A 15,604-nucleotide genomic window follows, 5' to 3' on the forward strand; every position below is an offset into this window, starting at 1 on the left:
CCCTGGGTTTTCGCATAAATTTAATCAACTCAAAAATTATCCTAATTTATAGAGAATCGCATATAAACGTATATTCAAGGAATCAGAATCTCGAAATGCATTATTGGCTGACATAAATTATAGTGTGTAAACCATACAAAGCTATATGTCCATATAGTTTATTTTTTTGACTTAAGGCTTGCATATTTGTCCATATAGGTTCTTGGACATATATGTTATTAATGTGCAATATGCATAACACAATCATCAGAAAAAGCTTAATACATAAATACAAATGCTTGTTAATCTGATATAGAGTACACATATGGAAAATTAAACTATAGAGTACACATATAATAACCTTGAAATGGCAATCATGTTAATTTTTTTTTTAAGTTTCGTTATTCCTGTATATTTTTTTCTTACCTTACAAGAATCCGTGAGGTCAACGAGAAAGAATGAATTTAAAAAATACTTATTTAAAATTTGATGAACTGAAACTCTCTCTCTCTAGAAATTTATATAAGTAGTGGTATGAATTTCTCTCACTAAAAGCATTAATGGACCTTTCGATAATCATAAATGTAATGCACCCTCTCTATGCATTTCGCAATAACTCCTTTTCCTGCTGCCACATCTTTCTCTTCTTCCTCCTCTCCTTAGTTCCTCCTATTTTTTCTTTAACAACAAAATTCTCCTTTTGCTGGTTGAAAGAGAGGATCCTCTAACAACATATATGTCTTGACTGGGCTATAAATCGGTGCCCTTTTGATTTTCTCAGTCCTCCACACATATCGCTTTTTCGCCACAAGAAGAGAACCAAAAGACTTTGGTCAGATAAAAAATAAGAGAACCAAAAGACTAGAAAAGGCCCCGAGCAAGGGTTTCATTGTGTGTCCAAAGGTTAGATCTCTATCTCTCTCTCTATATATATATGCGATTGTTCTTTGTTTCTCTGCGGAATGAGATCTGTATAGCATGTTTGTTCATGCTAACCAGATCCCTTTTGTTTTTAGTCTTTTCAAGCTCTGTATTAACCTCTTTGTAGATTTGTTTTATTTTACTTATCTCTTTGTGCGTAGTTATAAACATGTAAAGGGGTTTGAGTTAGACGAATTTTACTGAGTACTATAGTCTGGTTGTGCTAAAAAGGCCATTAAGTGTCAACTCATATACATATGTAGTTATGTACACATTTTTCTTTTAATTATTATTGTTTTCTCAATTGGTTCTTTTTTTTTTAATTTCCAATTGATTTACCTTTTATAATTACTTTTCGTTTTTACTATAAGTGGTTTTTTTTTTACTTTTTTTATATTAAGATAAAAGCATAATTAACGGGGCACCTTAAGAGGGTTTCTTAATGGTGGGGGCCTTTAATTTTGCAAAAACCGATCACAAACCATATCAAATTAGGATCGATCTTGGAGAGTTTTTGCACTGTTCGCGGGTCCTACCGACACGACCGACACGTGGCGGTCCGCGATTGGTTCGCTTATAATTTTTTTTTTCTTTTTCAAATCATAAAAAAAAAGAAATTTTTAAGAAACCCTCAGCCTTAAGGGTGCTCTAAGGTCAATTAAACAAAAAATGTCTTCTTCTTTTTCTTACACAAAGACGTCTTTTTCTTGTTTCAGTAGCCTGTGGATTTCTCTATCTCGCTAGCTTTTATTAGAGAAAAGAGAGAGAAATTAAAGAGAGTGAGACAAAAGATCATCATCTTCAATCCAAACCAACACAACACTTTCAAAAAAGTAGATCTGTATGTAGGGTTTCATTTTGTTTTACATCAATTCGAGTTTGGCTTAACCATATCGATTTTGAATTTACTCAAAAACGTAAAAAAGAAGTAAGTAAAAGCACATAAGTTATCGTTTTTTGTTTGTGTAAGATAATTGAAAGTTAGGGTTTCCTAGATCGTGTCTTCATTCGTTTTCCATGTAGATCAAATGTTGTTTATGACTTTCAAGATTAATTATGCCACAGTTGTTTATATATATTTATGGATCGTCTACTTTGTGTATGTGTATGTATATTCTAATGGATATGATGTGCTAGAATTTTCTTGAAAACAATATTTCTTAGAATATTATCCTAAGTAGTGTTTACTTTATTTCTCTATATTCTTTTTTTTAGAACAATTTCTCTATATTCTTATAGTGTTCAACATTATATTTAAATATTCACCGAGTATTCGTATCCCATTTGTTTAACTTGAATTCCCGAGATTTTTTTTATATGCAATGATCAGGTAATGTCCGTAGTAAGTGCATTTATATTCATACCCTTTTTGATAAGATGCATAGATATGCTCACTAAGATATATAAATGACCATGAAAATATATAATAGACTAATATATTTTAACTTTACGGTTACTTGTGGAATGTGAAAAATACCATATAAGTATATCTAGAGGATTACTTTACATAATACCAAGATTCATCTTCCGTTTCTACTTTGACTCGTATATATACACATGATCATTTGACCTTTGATTTGGACAGTGGGAGATACTTTAGAGTAGAAAATAGATTTTTATATCAACGAAAATGATTTGGATAATCATCTTGTAGATTTGAAGGGAAATCAAAAGCTAAAAGAACTACAGAACCGATATAGGGATCAATCATCATCATCATATGTATCATCCAAAGATGTTCGAGTCTCATCATCATATGTTCGATATGACAAAAAGCTCTGACAATGATTTGGGTCTTACGGGGAGCCGAGAAGACGACTTTGAGACTAAGTCTGGTGCAGAAGTCACCATGGAGAATCCTTTAGAAGAAGAGCTTGAAGATCCTAATCAGCGTCCCAACAAAAAGAAACGTTACCATCGTCACACGCAACGTCAGATTCAAGAGCTTGAGTCGTAAGTAACACCTCCCATACGTGTAAAGATTTTTTACTGTTTTGGGATTTAAGGTTAATGTTTGTTGTTTGTTTTCGATCTTTTAGGTTCTTTAAAGAATGTCCTCATCCTGATGATAAGCAGAGAAAAGAGCTGAGCCGAGAGCTAAATTTAGAACCTCTCCAAATTAAGTTTTGGTTCCAAAACAAGCGCACTCAAATGAAGGTACATACTTAGGCTATAATTTTGATTATTGACTCATTATGTTCATTTAATATGCATGAACTGGTCTCGAATCTTCACTAATGTTAATCAATGAACTTGATGTTTTCATTCCAACAGCATATGAAGCCTTCTTTAAACACATATTGTAGTTTGCTAATTGCATAGTGTAGGTCCTCTATTAAGGAATTTATTTGGTTATTATAGGTATAATTATCCATTTTTACTTGCTCTATACTCTTCATGAGACCAAACCTAAAGAAGAGAAAGTTGTGATATTTATAGGCACAACATGAGAGGCGCGAGAACTCGATTCTGAAGTCAGACAACGACAAGCTCAGAGCAGAGAACAATAGGTACAAGGATGCTCTAAGCAACGCAACATGCCCAAACTGTGGTGGTCCTGCTGCTATAGGAGAAATGTCGTTCGACGAACAGCATTTGAGGATTGAAAACGCACGTCTGCGTGAAGAAATAGATAGAATCTCTTCCATAGCTGCTAAGTACGTAGGGAAGCCAATGTTGCCTCATTCCTCGCCTTTCTCTCAGCTCACAACGTCAACACACATTCCCACGCGCTCGCTTGATCTTGAAGTTGGGAGCTTTGGGAACAATAACAGTAGCCAGACAGGTTTTGTAGGAGACATGTATGGAACAAGCAACATAATGAGGCCGGTTTCTATCCCACGTGAGGCTGATAAGCCTATGATTGTTGAGTTAGCGGTTGCAGCCATGGAAGAGCTTGTGAGAATGGCTCAAACTGGTGATCCCTTGTGGGTTTTAAGCGATAGTTCGGGTGAGATTCTCAATGAAGAAGAGTACTTTCGAACGTTCCCTAGAGGAATTGGACCTAAACCTATCGGTTTGAGATCAGAAGCTTCTAGAGAGTCAACGGTTGTTATCATGAATCATATCAACCTCGTTGAGATTCTGATGGATGTGGTATCAATCTGTTTCCTTATCTTCTCAAAGTTTAAGAAAGTTTCTAACATTTAGCTGACATCATCTCTCTCTCTGTATAGAATCAGTGGTCTAGTGTGTTCTGCGGGATTGTATCGAGAGCATTGACGTTAGACGTTCTCTCTACGGGCGTTGCTGGAAACTACAACGGAGCGTTACAAGTGGTATGAGACTGTTAAAAGATTTCTTGCTTAACATGTTATTATTCTATTATTCTGAAAGTGGTATAAGACCTAAAAAGATTACTTACTCTACAAGCTATTAGACTATTATTCTAAATCATGTATTAATCAATATCCCTTATGTGTTTGGTCTTTATTTTCTTGTACGCAAAGCTGACAGCAGAGTTCCAAGTCCCCTCACCGATTGTCCCAACACGTGAGAACTACTTTGTTAGGTACTGCAAGCAGCATAGTGACACTACTTGGGCGGTTGTTGATGTGTCTTTGGACAGCCTACGACCGAGTCCGATCACTAGAAGCAGAAGAAGACCCTCTGGTTGTCTGATTCAAGAATTGCAGAATGGCTATTCCAAGGTAAATTTAAAGGGCTAAATTGATATATATCAATGTGTGGTCGAGAATCTGAAAAGACATGAATTGATGGGGTGATGGGTTCTTGTGATTGTTGAAGGTGACTTGGGTAGAACATACGGAGGTCGATGATATATCGGTTCATACCATGTATAAACCGTTGGTTAATACCGGTTTAGCTTTTGGTGCGAAACGTTGGGTGGCTACACTTGACCGCCAATGTGAGCGGCTCGCCAGCTCCATGGCCAGCAACATTCCAACTGGTGATCTTTCCGGTATGTATATACACATCAAATAAGATCATTTAAGGCCTACATTGATGAATCAAAAACATTTGAACTAAATAGAGAAAAGAGTATTTACTTATTGGGTCCTTTTATTTTGTGCTAATTATGAATAAGTGATAACGAGTTCTGAGGGGAGGAAGAGCATGCTGAAACTAGCGGAGAGGATGGTGATGAGCTTCTGTAGCGGAGTCGGCGCGTCGACTGCACACGCATGGACGACACTTGCTGCCACAGGATCCGACGACGTTCGGGTCATGACCAGAAAGAGCATGGATGATCCGGGAAGGCCTCCGGGTATCGTCTTGAGCGCCGCTACTTCGTTTTGGATACCAGTGGGACCTAAACGAGTGTTCGATTTTCTCAGAGACGAAAACTCTAGAAGCCAGGTAAAGAAGATACTTTTTTCTTTTAACTTTCTTTATCGAGAGATAATTTGGGTAGGGCTTAGGGCAAAAATGACCAGAACCGAAAACTAGGCCGGAACTGACCCGAAATAACCCAGTTTGGTTCGGTTTTCAGTATAACCATAATATCTGATGGTTCCAGAGCACTATTATGATATTATCCGTGGGTATTGGTTCCGCCGAATGATTTGAAAATTTGGGTATTGTATGTGTTTTTGGGTACAGTGTATTATTATAGCATGATTAATCCATGGCTTTTAGAGTGAAACTTTAAGAACCGGTTCTTTAACTTTTTTAGTTAAAAGTTAAGAAACAGTTTCTTAACTTCCGCTTCTCACTCCAAGAACTCCGGGTTAATCATGGTCTTAGTTTTCGGCTATACTATAGTATTTTGATATAGTTTTTGTTTTTTCATGAATTTTTTTTAATTTTTAAAAAGTATTTTGGGTATTTTTTTTTTGTTTTCAGGATTTCAGATAGAACTATTTTGGATTTTTGAGTAGAAAATACCCGAACCAAACCATATTAAAAAATCTTTTGGATGTTTTTCTGGTTTTAAAATTAAGAACCAAACTGATTTGAAACTGAAAAGAACCAATTCAAAAACCGAACTAAAATTTTATACTCCCTTTTCATAATAAATCTCATTCTAGTTTTTTTTTTCTTGTTACACAAAAAATGTTACTTTACAAATCCAATGCAAATTATACTTACTTTCAACTGAGAATTAATTGCAAACTGCATTGATTTTATAAATAATATTATTTATCTCAAATACTATTAGTTAGAAAAATATAATTAATTATAATTTAAATATATTTTCGCTACTTTCTTATTATGTGTGAAAAATGTCAAAGTGAAATTTATACGGAGCAGTATTTACGCGTTTGAAACTCTTATACCCACCCAAAAGATTTGGAACCAATCGGTTTGGTTTTTACAGACCTGAATATCTGAACCTCAGGCCCAAATGTGGGTTTGATTTTGCAGTGGGATATACTTTCAAACGGAGGCTTGGTTGAAGAAATGGCTCATATCGCAAATGGTCGGGACCCTGGGAACTCTGTCTCCTTGCTCCGAGTCAATGTACGAATCTTTCTTACGAAGGTTTTGATGTTTTACGCTATGTTTGTTTTGAACAACCTTTTTGTTTGGTTTTGTTCAGAGCTCGAACTCAGGAGAGAGCAACATGTTGATCTTACAAGAAAGCTGTACGGACGCATCAGGATCCTACGTGATATACGCACCAGTCGACATGATGGCTATGAACGTTGTCCTGAGCGGAGGTGATCCAGATTACGTCGCTTTGTTACCATCCGGGTTCGCTATACTGCCTGATGGCTCTACAAGAGGAGGGAATGCTAGTGTCGTAGCTGAAGGAGAAGTGGTTACTTCCACAGCAAGTAACTGCGGCTCACTACTCACTGTAGCGTTTCAGATACTTGTTGACTCTGTTCCAACGGCTAAACTATCTCTAGGCTCAGTGGCTACCGTCAACAGTCTCATCAAATGCACTGTACAGCGGATCAAAGATGCCTTGGCATGTGACGGAGCTTGAAGTTTTTCAGGTAAGCAATGTTCTCTATTTGGTTATTATTCAGATAGTCACATCTTCTTGATCTATTAAAGCGAGATCTTTAACAAATGATTTGGTTTATATTTCTGCAGAAGTAAGACAGGAGAAAGCAAAGGAAGGTGTAGGAGTTTTTTTCGTGGTGATATTTGTTTCTTGTTTCAATAGTCTTTTGAGAGTCTCCAAAGGAAGTCAAGAACGCACCTCTTGCGTTTAAATCTCATTGCGTGTTTGTTTGCGGGTGGGGCAACAAGAGGCCTGAGAAAGGGTAAATTGAGGTTCGGGTATTGACTTCTGCTGGGAACAAAAAAAGGTTTGTTGTGCGTCAGGCGGTTTTGCCTTTGCGTTTGCATTTACTATGTTATTATTTTATCTCCCACTAGTGGACATCTTCGCATTTTGCGTATTGCGTTACTTTTTAAGTGTATCCTGCTACTCTTTGTTATTATCAAGCCACTTTGGTACTATAATATTGACGATGAAACTGTGTTTATCACTTTCTTTTTTTGAAACTTATCTTTATTACTTCCATATTTATCAGAGATAATAATTTTTACATATATTTTGAAAAATAAGCAATTTTCAACTATATAATGTATAATCTTCTTAAACTAAATATTTTTTTATGACTTGGTTTCAGCCAATAGCAATTCAAAAATATAATTATTATCAATAAATATTTATTGATACGTTGAAACTTGTTATCCCTTATATACTAAAGCGCAAGTCGTTTCACCAATAAAATTCTGCCGCGTAATTTCTATTTACAAAATTAAAAAAAAAGTCAATTGAAAAAATAATAGTTGGAAAAAAATAACTATCTAACGGTTTTTCTAGATACAAATCTCACGAATCCAGGATCTTGCTCCTTTATCCATGATCTCTTTTCCATACTTATATATTTCTCAGATCTGGGAACAAGCATCTGAGAAACACTCATCGATCAAAACCAAAATTAAAAGGTCTAAGTTTCAAAATTCTAATCAATAATTTGAGCCGTAGAAAACAGATACCAACAACCCATATTCCCTTTCTTTGTACGGTTTCATTGGCTTCTGGAGAGCACTACATTTCTTTATCAAAACCAGTTTAAGGCTTGGAAGGTTCTAGAGTACATTTGGTAGATTTGCATTGCTGGATATATATTCAACCCGAAACAAAGAGATTTTGGACAAAAAAAGAGGAAGATAGAAAGAAGACGTGGTGGGATTAGAAAGGCTTTGGATAAAAGGTGAATACCCTTCCACTAATTCACCACGAAAGGGTCCACTTAATTGTATTGTTTTCTTCCTGTACAATAGATTGAAAACATCCTTCAGACTACGGTGAGCACTTTGCTACTGCCTTAGAGTTTTAATGTTTCAGATATTCAATAAAAAGTTTGTTTACAATTAGGACAAGAGCAACATGACCTGTTTAAGATGGCAAAATCAGTACTCCATTGGAAAGCTGCTTAAATTCTAAGACAAAATTAACATAGGTATTTAGTAGCAGCTACGTATTTGTATTATTGCAGTTCTTTCAGTAACTTTGTTTGTAGTAGCAGCTAGATGTTAGTAGCAACTTTGATAACTTGATTATTTTACCTCTTGATTGGTTTTCATGATATGATGTTTCTCTGTTACATATGATTCTTACTGTTTACAGATAGAGATACTAAATAAATGACTAGATGTAATAAACTAAGAAGCATAGATTGCATGTTAAGAATTAGGAAAATATTGTAAAAAAAGAACAAGACATAAAAGTAAAACATGAAAGCTTCAAAGTAATATTTATATCCAACAAGCTAATTAAGATAAATTTAACAAAATTTAAGCTAATCTAATTTACTTTATATGTTTATATTTAATGTGTTAATACTTATCTCCTGATAAATCAAAGTTATATGCACATGTCATTTTCAGTTATATACTTATATGTAGTTGAAAATTTATTTTACTTTTATTTGTAAGCAAAAAATACTCCCATGCGTAGCATGAGACCAATACTAGATATTAACTAAATACAACAAGCATCGAAAACCTAAAAAGTATATAAATGCTAAAAAATTCATAACAAAAAGAGACCATTTGTGATATATCTTAAACCTAAACGCGCGCACACATACACAATTTGGCTTCTCCATTTATTAAATGGATGTATACGGTCTCGTGATTGAGAAGCTGGAGGCAGCAATCTTCACTTCCTCGTCCTGAACGACGGCACCGCCTGTCAGTGGACTCCTCCTCGTGGTGCCGGTGAGGCGATTCTGAACGGGCTTGCGGCTCCGTGATGTGTTTCTATGCGATGGTGTTGATGATAAAGTCTTTCGGAAGCTGTAGGTCTTTGCATGGTGCAACAAGGTTTGAGGGTGCCTTTCTCTCCGGGAGCTTGCGGCAACCTGAGGCTTAGTCCGCTCATACCTCTCCTTTGGACCATCGATGTTACGCTACCTCCGGTTCATCTCGACGACCTTTCTTCTTTGTAATAGTTTCTGCATTTTTCTTATTAGATGCTCTGTTTAGATTTTATTTCTGTTTTTCTGCTACTAGTCTTCTTCGTTTTTCTGTAAAAAAAAAAATTGGTATAATCAATTTAACATTTTATCAAAAAAAAAAAAAAACAGTGACAACTTTGACTGCCAAGATGTAGTACCAAGTGTATTAGAACATCGATTTGGAAGAGATGATGAGAGCATAAGTTCATTTTGGATATGGTACTAGGAAATGGAATCCTAGAATGACACTTTATAGAGAGAGGGTTCCCGGCCGACGGCGAGGCTCCTTTAGCCACCGTCGGTCCGGTCTTGTTTTTCAAGTTTCTTTTAAACGTGGGTTTATGTTTTTAGGTTATAGATCTGTTGGATTTAGTCTCGGCGGCGCACCTATCTACGGTGGCCGTCCGATTTTGTCTCGGGAAGTGATGGCTTTCTCAGCATCTTCTTCGCCGATCTCTGTTTCCGGGAGACGGTGGCTTCTTCAGCACCGAGATCGCTGGCTTTTGGTTCCGGGAGGCGGTGGCTCTCTTAGCACCGCTAGCGCCGGCTGGTTTCTTGAGTTACCCCTCATCGATCTACGAATCTGAGCCTCTCTTGTTAATCTGCCTCTCGTTTCTGAATCTGGTTCCGCATGCATGAATGTCGGAGATGATGATCGATTGTAGGCGGTTTTATTCTCTATCAAATTCGTAGATCCGACTAGTTATGATTCTCGGTATGCGTTGGTTGTATACGAGTCGCGGTGGATAGTTGGTTTTGAATGGTTTCGGCTCAGATCCGATGACGGCGTCGCGGTTAGCCGTCGTATCGCGGATTCTGGAGCCGAAGGAAGAAGAGAGGGAGGCGCGCGTTTCGCGCGGATCGAGCGGCGCTCCTCAAACTAGGGTTTTCGGAAGTTGGGTCTTTTGGCCCATAATGTTAGTTGTGTTTTTTTGCCTTGTGTATGTGGGCTTTTGTAATGTTTGGGCCCTGACCTTTTGGGTTTTTAAACCCCTTTAATAAATTCAGATGGAAAAAAAAAAAAAGAATGACACTTTATATTGTTCAATTACGGAGGACAACAATGCAACGATGTTGCAATCATTTGTGATATACGTGCTTTGTTACAAGTAAGAAGCTGTTTTATGTATTGGGTTATCTAACGGGCCCTGGGCCGACCTCCAAATCCCCAAGTAGGAAACCAAACGAAAAGCACATATCTCTATTATGTTGTTATTAGACTTTAACTCAAATCAAAGCCCTAACTCTGTTTTCGCGCAGGTCTATTCCTCTCTTGTCTTCATCAATCCCATGGAATCTTCTGGTGAAGAGGTAATGGGGTTCACCTCTGTCACTCTAATGGCGATTCATTCTCAGATTCTTATACATAATACATTCAGTGGAAAACATGTTTGATGATTTAAAGAGGATTCTGATATAAGAGACTTTAAGTTACTGCAAAAACAAAGAGTGAAATGAAGTTTTGTTATTGTTGTTGTTTGTCTTGCAAAGAAGTGTGTGGAAGAGTGGCTGGTACAAATTGTCCTTGAAAAACTCATTCTGCTGTTAATTTAGTGCTGCATTGTCTGATGTAACTATATATTTGTTATGCGCAGGCAGCGGGAAAACTAGCTTCGTTTGGTCTGTCATACATTTGATTCAATCAAGCGTGGGTATGTGTTGAACCTTGTCCCTGCTGTTATGTCTCTTCCCTTTGGTGCCAACATCGATATAAGAGACACCGTCAGGTACAAGGAAGTTATGAAGCAGTATAACTTGGGACCTAATGGTGGAATAATGACGTCACTCAACTTGTTTGCTACTAAGCTTAAAAATGACTTTCATCACTCATGTTTGTGGTTCTCTCGTCTTTTTTAATTGTTCGTGTTCGTTTTAGGTTGTCTCTGTGATTGAGAAACGTGCAGACCAGCTTGATTATGTCCTAGTGGATACTCCTGGTCAGATTGAAATCTTTACATGGTCTGCTTCTGGTGCTATAATCACCGAAGCTTTTGCTTCAACCTTCCCAACTGTCGTCACCTATGTGGTTGATTACTCGACGTTCTACAAGCCCAATTACTTTTAGGAGTAACATGCTCTACGCTTGTAGTATTCTCTACAAGACCCGGTTGCCTCTTGTCTTGGCTTTCAACAAAACCGATGTGGCAGACCACAAGTTTGCTTTAGAGGTTATCCTCCTTTAAACTGTTTATCAGTATTGAATCAGTTGATGGTACTGGTTTTATGCAGTGGATGGAAGATTTCGAAGTATTTCAAGCAGCAATACAGTCTGATAACTCGTACACGTCGACCTTAGCTAACAGTCTCTCCCTTTCACTGTACGAGTTTTACCGGAATATAAGATCTGTTGGTGTTTCTGCAATCACTGGTGGTGCTGGAATGGATGATTTTTTTTAAAGCCATTGAAGCAAGTTCCATGCTTATGATTTTGTGTTTTTTTGTTCTTCAGCGCTGATCTTGACAAGAGAAAGGTGGAGAAGGAGCAGTTGGAAGAAGAGAGAAGGGAAAAGGAAATGGAGAAACTAAGAAAGGATATTGAGAGTTCTCAGGGAAGGACTGTGGTTCTAAACACTGGTTTGAAAGATAGAGATGGAGCCGAGAAGATGATGCTAGAGAAGGATGATGATGAGGACTTTCAAATAGAAGAAGACAGTGATGGTGCCATAGATGAGGATGATGAAGACGAAGAGATGAATCGTTTCTACATATAGATTTAAGACTCAAAAAACCAAAATCTTTCAGCATGATCAAGTTTGCTTTAACTGGTTTTGTTTGAGCCACAGTTGTGTAGTTAAACAAGGAACTGGATCTCTTTGTGAAGATATTGCCTAATGATCTAATGAATGACTACTATAAACTTGAATTTTTAGAGATTTTGTACACAATAAGCGTTCATATATGCACAAAGGGGTAAACACATAAATGTAAGTCGGACAAGGGAAAAAAACTTCCACATTATCCACAATCAAGAGTCAATGAATGTGTACACCATGGTGCCCTTTAACTTAAACTGTGCTGTGTGGAGGATGAAGACTCAGTCTTGGTGAATTTCATCAAAGGGGGCAGGAGCAAACCTCACATCTTCTGGCCGTGCAATCACCACAGGCTCATCAGCGAAAAGGGCTTTGAGGAAAGATGGGGTTTTCAAGGGACGTCGATCCGTCATTCGTGGATACACAAAGGCCAAGAAGTAATAAGCGTGACCTGCTATCATTCCCTGAATATAGAACAAAGTTTAAGGGTAAGGACGAGCTAAAAGAGGGAAGAAGAAATGGATGGAATCGAGGCAAGAAAGTGCTTACCAGTAAATCACCCCAGGGACTTGCACCAACAAGGACAGAGAATCCAAGAAGCACCTGCATTTTCAGAACTTAATTAGTGTAAGATACGATTGAAACTATCTCTCTGGTTAGAGCAGTACAAGAAGAAAGTGAGAAAGTCCTAACTCACCCATGGTAAATACGCAGCTGTAAAAGTGAAAAGGCCAAGGAAACTCATGTGGACGTAAGGATTCTGTTTGCTCCATACATAAACCTGCAGTATAGATGAAACATGTCAAAACGGATGATCCTGAGATGGATTTTTAAACCAATTTTAGAATAGGTTTGGAGAAGTTACCATCATGAAAGTCAAAGAGTTGCTGAGGAAAATGATTTGGGAGAGTGAGACAGACAAATAAGGTATGGTTCCGCCAATGAGAACGATACCGGTTAAAACAGTTGCACCGAACAAGAGCATGTAAAGGAAATCAGCAGTCTTTCCCCTGAAGGAGTTTTCTTCAAGGAGCTTGCAGTATCTAGCTAGAAAAAACATATGGAACAAGAAGTCCAAATCTGCCAAAGAAGATTAATAATTCAGAAAATAAGTCAAAAGTTTATAAAGATAATCTTAGCTTAGAAACAAGCGGGGAAATTGCCTATTTTGACCCTAACAATTCTGATTGTGTCTTAAGAACAAGTATTCAATGATTAACAAAACATTGTTCAACACAAACAAATTCAGTTCGACTCATAGTCTAAAACTTGATCACATTATTAATACAAGTACATTATTAAACTGTGGAAGATTAAAACTTTAAAAAAAGTAATAGACTTCAGCTACCAATTTCATTTGAAAAGCAAATAAAAAAAAATTAGTCTAAAGCATACAAATAAAACAATGTAGGATCCAACACAAGAGATAAATAAACTACCCATATTCCGGAAATAAAGAAAATTGGTAACGAGGCGCCATAACTGATACTGCTTCACCACAAGGGTTGGATTCAGATACAGATTATACGGTGATATTATCTGCAAAAACACGTTGCCTAAACAATTTAAACCTACATTTTCATTAAGAAAGGTGGGACCAATTCGATTCCAGAGGATGAAAACCTAATTAGATACCTCGAGGGAACATCCGACGGTGGTGACAACAGCCGCCGTGAGATATGACCTTGTTATAATCGGCATCTGCTTATACCATTCTTCCACCGCCTGAGCCATTATTTGAGAAACAGATAATCAAAATACCTAATTGAGATTGGATTCAAAATCAGCTCTATCGAAAACGAAAGCGATTGAAGGTTTTTCTTTTTTTCTTTTTTCCTTTCCCGCACGGATGATGAATGTGGAGAAGAAGAAATAAAAAAACTTGCTATTTATCCGTCTGAAGTGACAATAGTTCCACGAATAAGAGAGCGCGTGGTTTACACGGTCCAATCATGAGTACTTTGCTGACGCTACGTTCTACGAGGCAAAAGACAAATAGTAAAACGTCTCGGTGTTTTTTATCTTCGTACAACGGCATGATGTTGGCACTGAATAACATAAAGCAGCTAGATTACCAACTCTCTGGAACAGTTGCAATAAAATATTTTGCCTACTCTTTTATTCTTTTACCATTTACGATTTATTCCTCTCTTTATTTTAAACCAGGGGCTGATTGGTAAGTATTGTGAGTGATTTCTACGGCTTATTTTTTTTCTACATCCACTTTACTTTACCAATCATGCTTTAAAAAAAAAATTTAAAGCTACAACCATAAAAACTAAAATAGGAAACAAAGAGGGTGATTGATTGAGCTTTATCTTCTTACTGTACCTTTATTTATTTTTAAATCACTAAATTTTACCAATCATGTTGTAGCTTTACTTTTAAAAATTAAAGTCTACATCAAATTTTTATTTAGTTTTACCAATCATGCTTTAGCTTTATTTTTAAAACTACAGCGAAAAAATAAAGCAAAACTTTTTCTTATGTATTTTAGGCAAAAACCCTACATCTTCTTTTTGTAGGCTGTAGAATCTGTAACTGAAAAAAAAAATCTATAATATCAAATAAATTATATAAGCATAATAAAACTTTTATAAATATTTTAATTTTGAATTTGAATGTTTTAAAATTATTAAGATATTTAAATAATATAAATATTAAATATTATTTACATATCACATTATAAATTACAATAAATTTTGATAATTTATTAAAAAAAATAATATAAATTATTTTAATTGATATAAAATAATAATTTTATATATACAACAAATATTTCATATATTTTATTTTAAAATATCTACAGCCTACAGCTTACAGCTACAACAAATTTAACTACATCAAAAGTTTCTGCTGAAAAAGTCTACAGTAACAACTTTACAGCTACAACCGATTTATCTACAGCTAAACATCTACAGCTAAATTTTTAAAGCCACAGTCGAACCAATCATCACCAAAATAGCTTTGGAAATCAATTTTTCTACAGCTTTATATTTAGTGCTTTGGAAATAATTAATCTACAGCTACAGCAATAAAATCTACAGCTATTATTCTAAAGCCGAAATATAAAAGCCACAGCACTTACCAATCATCCCCCTAGGCTTTAAGATTTTTTCCTTTTATCTTTGGAATTTTCATTGCTAAGCATAGAATTTGTGAATTAATTCCAATTGTTATTAGACCTTAGAGGTATTGAGAGAATGTGCAAGACGTTTTAATAGAAATTGGAAACATTCCTATATGTCAAATAAGCATATACTAGATTGACATGTACGCCCGTGCGGATGTTAATTTTTATTTCTTATAAATTGTTATTTTATTTTTCATGATTACTGTTATATATTATATATCTGTCATCATATAAATAATTGTATAAATATTTAAATATTTTCAGGTTCCTATACATCAGAATCGAATTCGAATCAAATCGGATAATATATTATTTTTGACTATTTTTAGTTTGGATTAAAAATACCCAAACCAAATTGGTCAATATGGTTAATTCAGTACAAATATTCAACATGTTTTAGATACATTAGTTTTTGGATATTTTTAAGT

General features: G+C 35.9%; 3 protein-coding genes across 3 annotated transcripts; 2 read left to right on the forward strand and 1 right to left on the reverse strand.

Annotated features, from left to right (window-relative positions):
- The first annotated feature begins 582 nt into the window (after positions 1 to 582).
- Positions 583 to 7,344, forward strand: LOC106336050 (homeobox-leucine zipper protein MERISTEM L1-like). Its single transcript, XM_013774765.1, has 11 exons — positions 583 to 882; positions 2,555 to 2,853; positions 2,940 to 3,057; positions 3,340 to 3,996; positions 4,077 to 4,178; positions 4,350 to 4,550; positions 4,648 to 4,822; positions 4,949 to 5,220; positions 6,229 to 6,324; positions 6,404 to 6,806; positions 6,907 to 7,344. The coding sequence occupies exons 2-10, from the start codon at positions 2,621 to 2,623 to the stop codon at positions 6,794 to 6,796; spliced, it is 2,247 nt and encodes a 748-aa protein (XP_013630219.1). The 5' UTR covers positions 583 to 882; positions 2,555 to 2,620; the 3' UTR covers positions 6,797 to 6,806; positions 6,907 to 7,344.
- A 3,184-nt stretch (positions 7,345 to 10,528) lies between these two features.
- Positions 10,529 to 12,159, forward strand: LOC106329283 (GPN-loop GTPase 1-like). The gene is made up of 4 exons (XM_013767919.1): positions 10,529 to 10,601; positions 10,886 to 11,458; positions 11,520 to 11,608; positions 11,740 to 12,159. The coding sequence occupies exons 2-4, from the start codon at positions 11,312 to 11,314 to the stop codon at positions 11,999 to 12,001; spliced, it is 498 nt and encodes a 165-aa protein (XP_013623373.1). The 5' UTR covers positions 10,529 to 10,601; positions 10,886 to 11,311; the 3' UTR covers positions 12,002 to 12,159.
- Positions 12,139 to 13,888, reverse strand: LOC106329282 (derlin-2.1-like). Its single transcript, XM_013767918.1, has 6 exons — positions 13,679 to 13,888; positions 13,483 to 13,582; positions 12,909 to 13,123; positions 12,741 to 12,824; positions 12,593 to 12,646; positions 12,139 to 12,507 (listed from the first exon to the last, which is right to left on the reverse strand). The coding sequence occupies exons 1-6, from the start codon at positions 13,775 to 13,777 to the stop codon at positions 12,325 to 12,327; spliced, it is 735 nt and encodes a 244-aa protein (XP_013623372.1). The 5' UTR covers positions 13,778 to 13,888; the 3' UTR covers positions 12,139 to 12,324.
- Between the last annotated feature and the right edge of the window lie 1,716 nt (positions 13,889 to 15,604).

Source organism: Brassica oleracea, chromosome C3 (assembly GCF_000695525.1).
Source record: "Brassica oleracea var. oleracea cultivar TO1000 chromosome C3, BOL, whole genome shotgun sequence".
Taxonomy (NCBI): Eukaryota; Viridiplantae; Streptophyta; class Magnoliopsida; order Brassicales; family Brassicaceae; genus Brassica; species Brassica oleracea.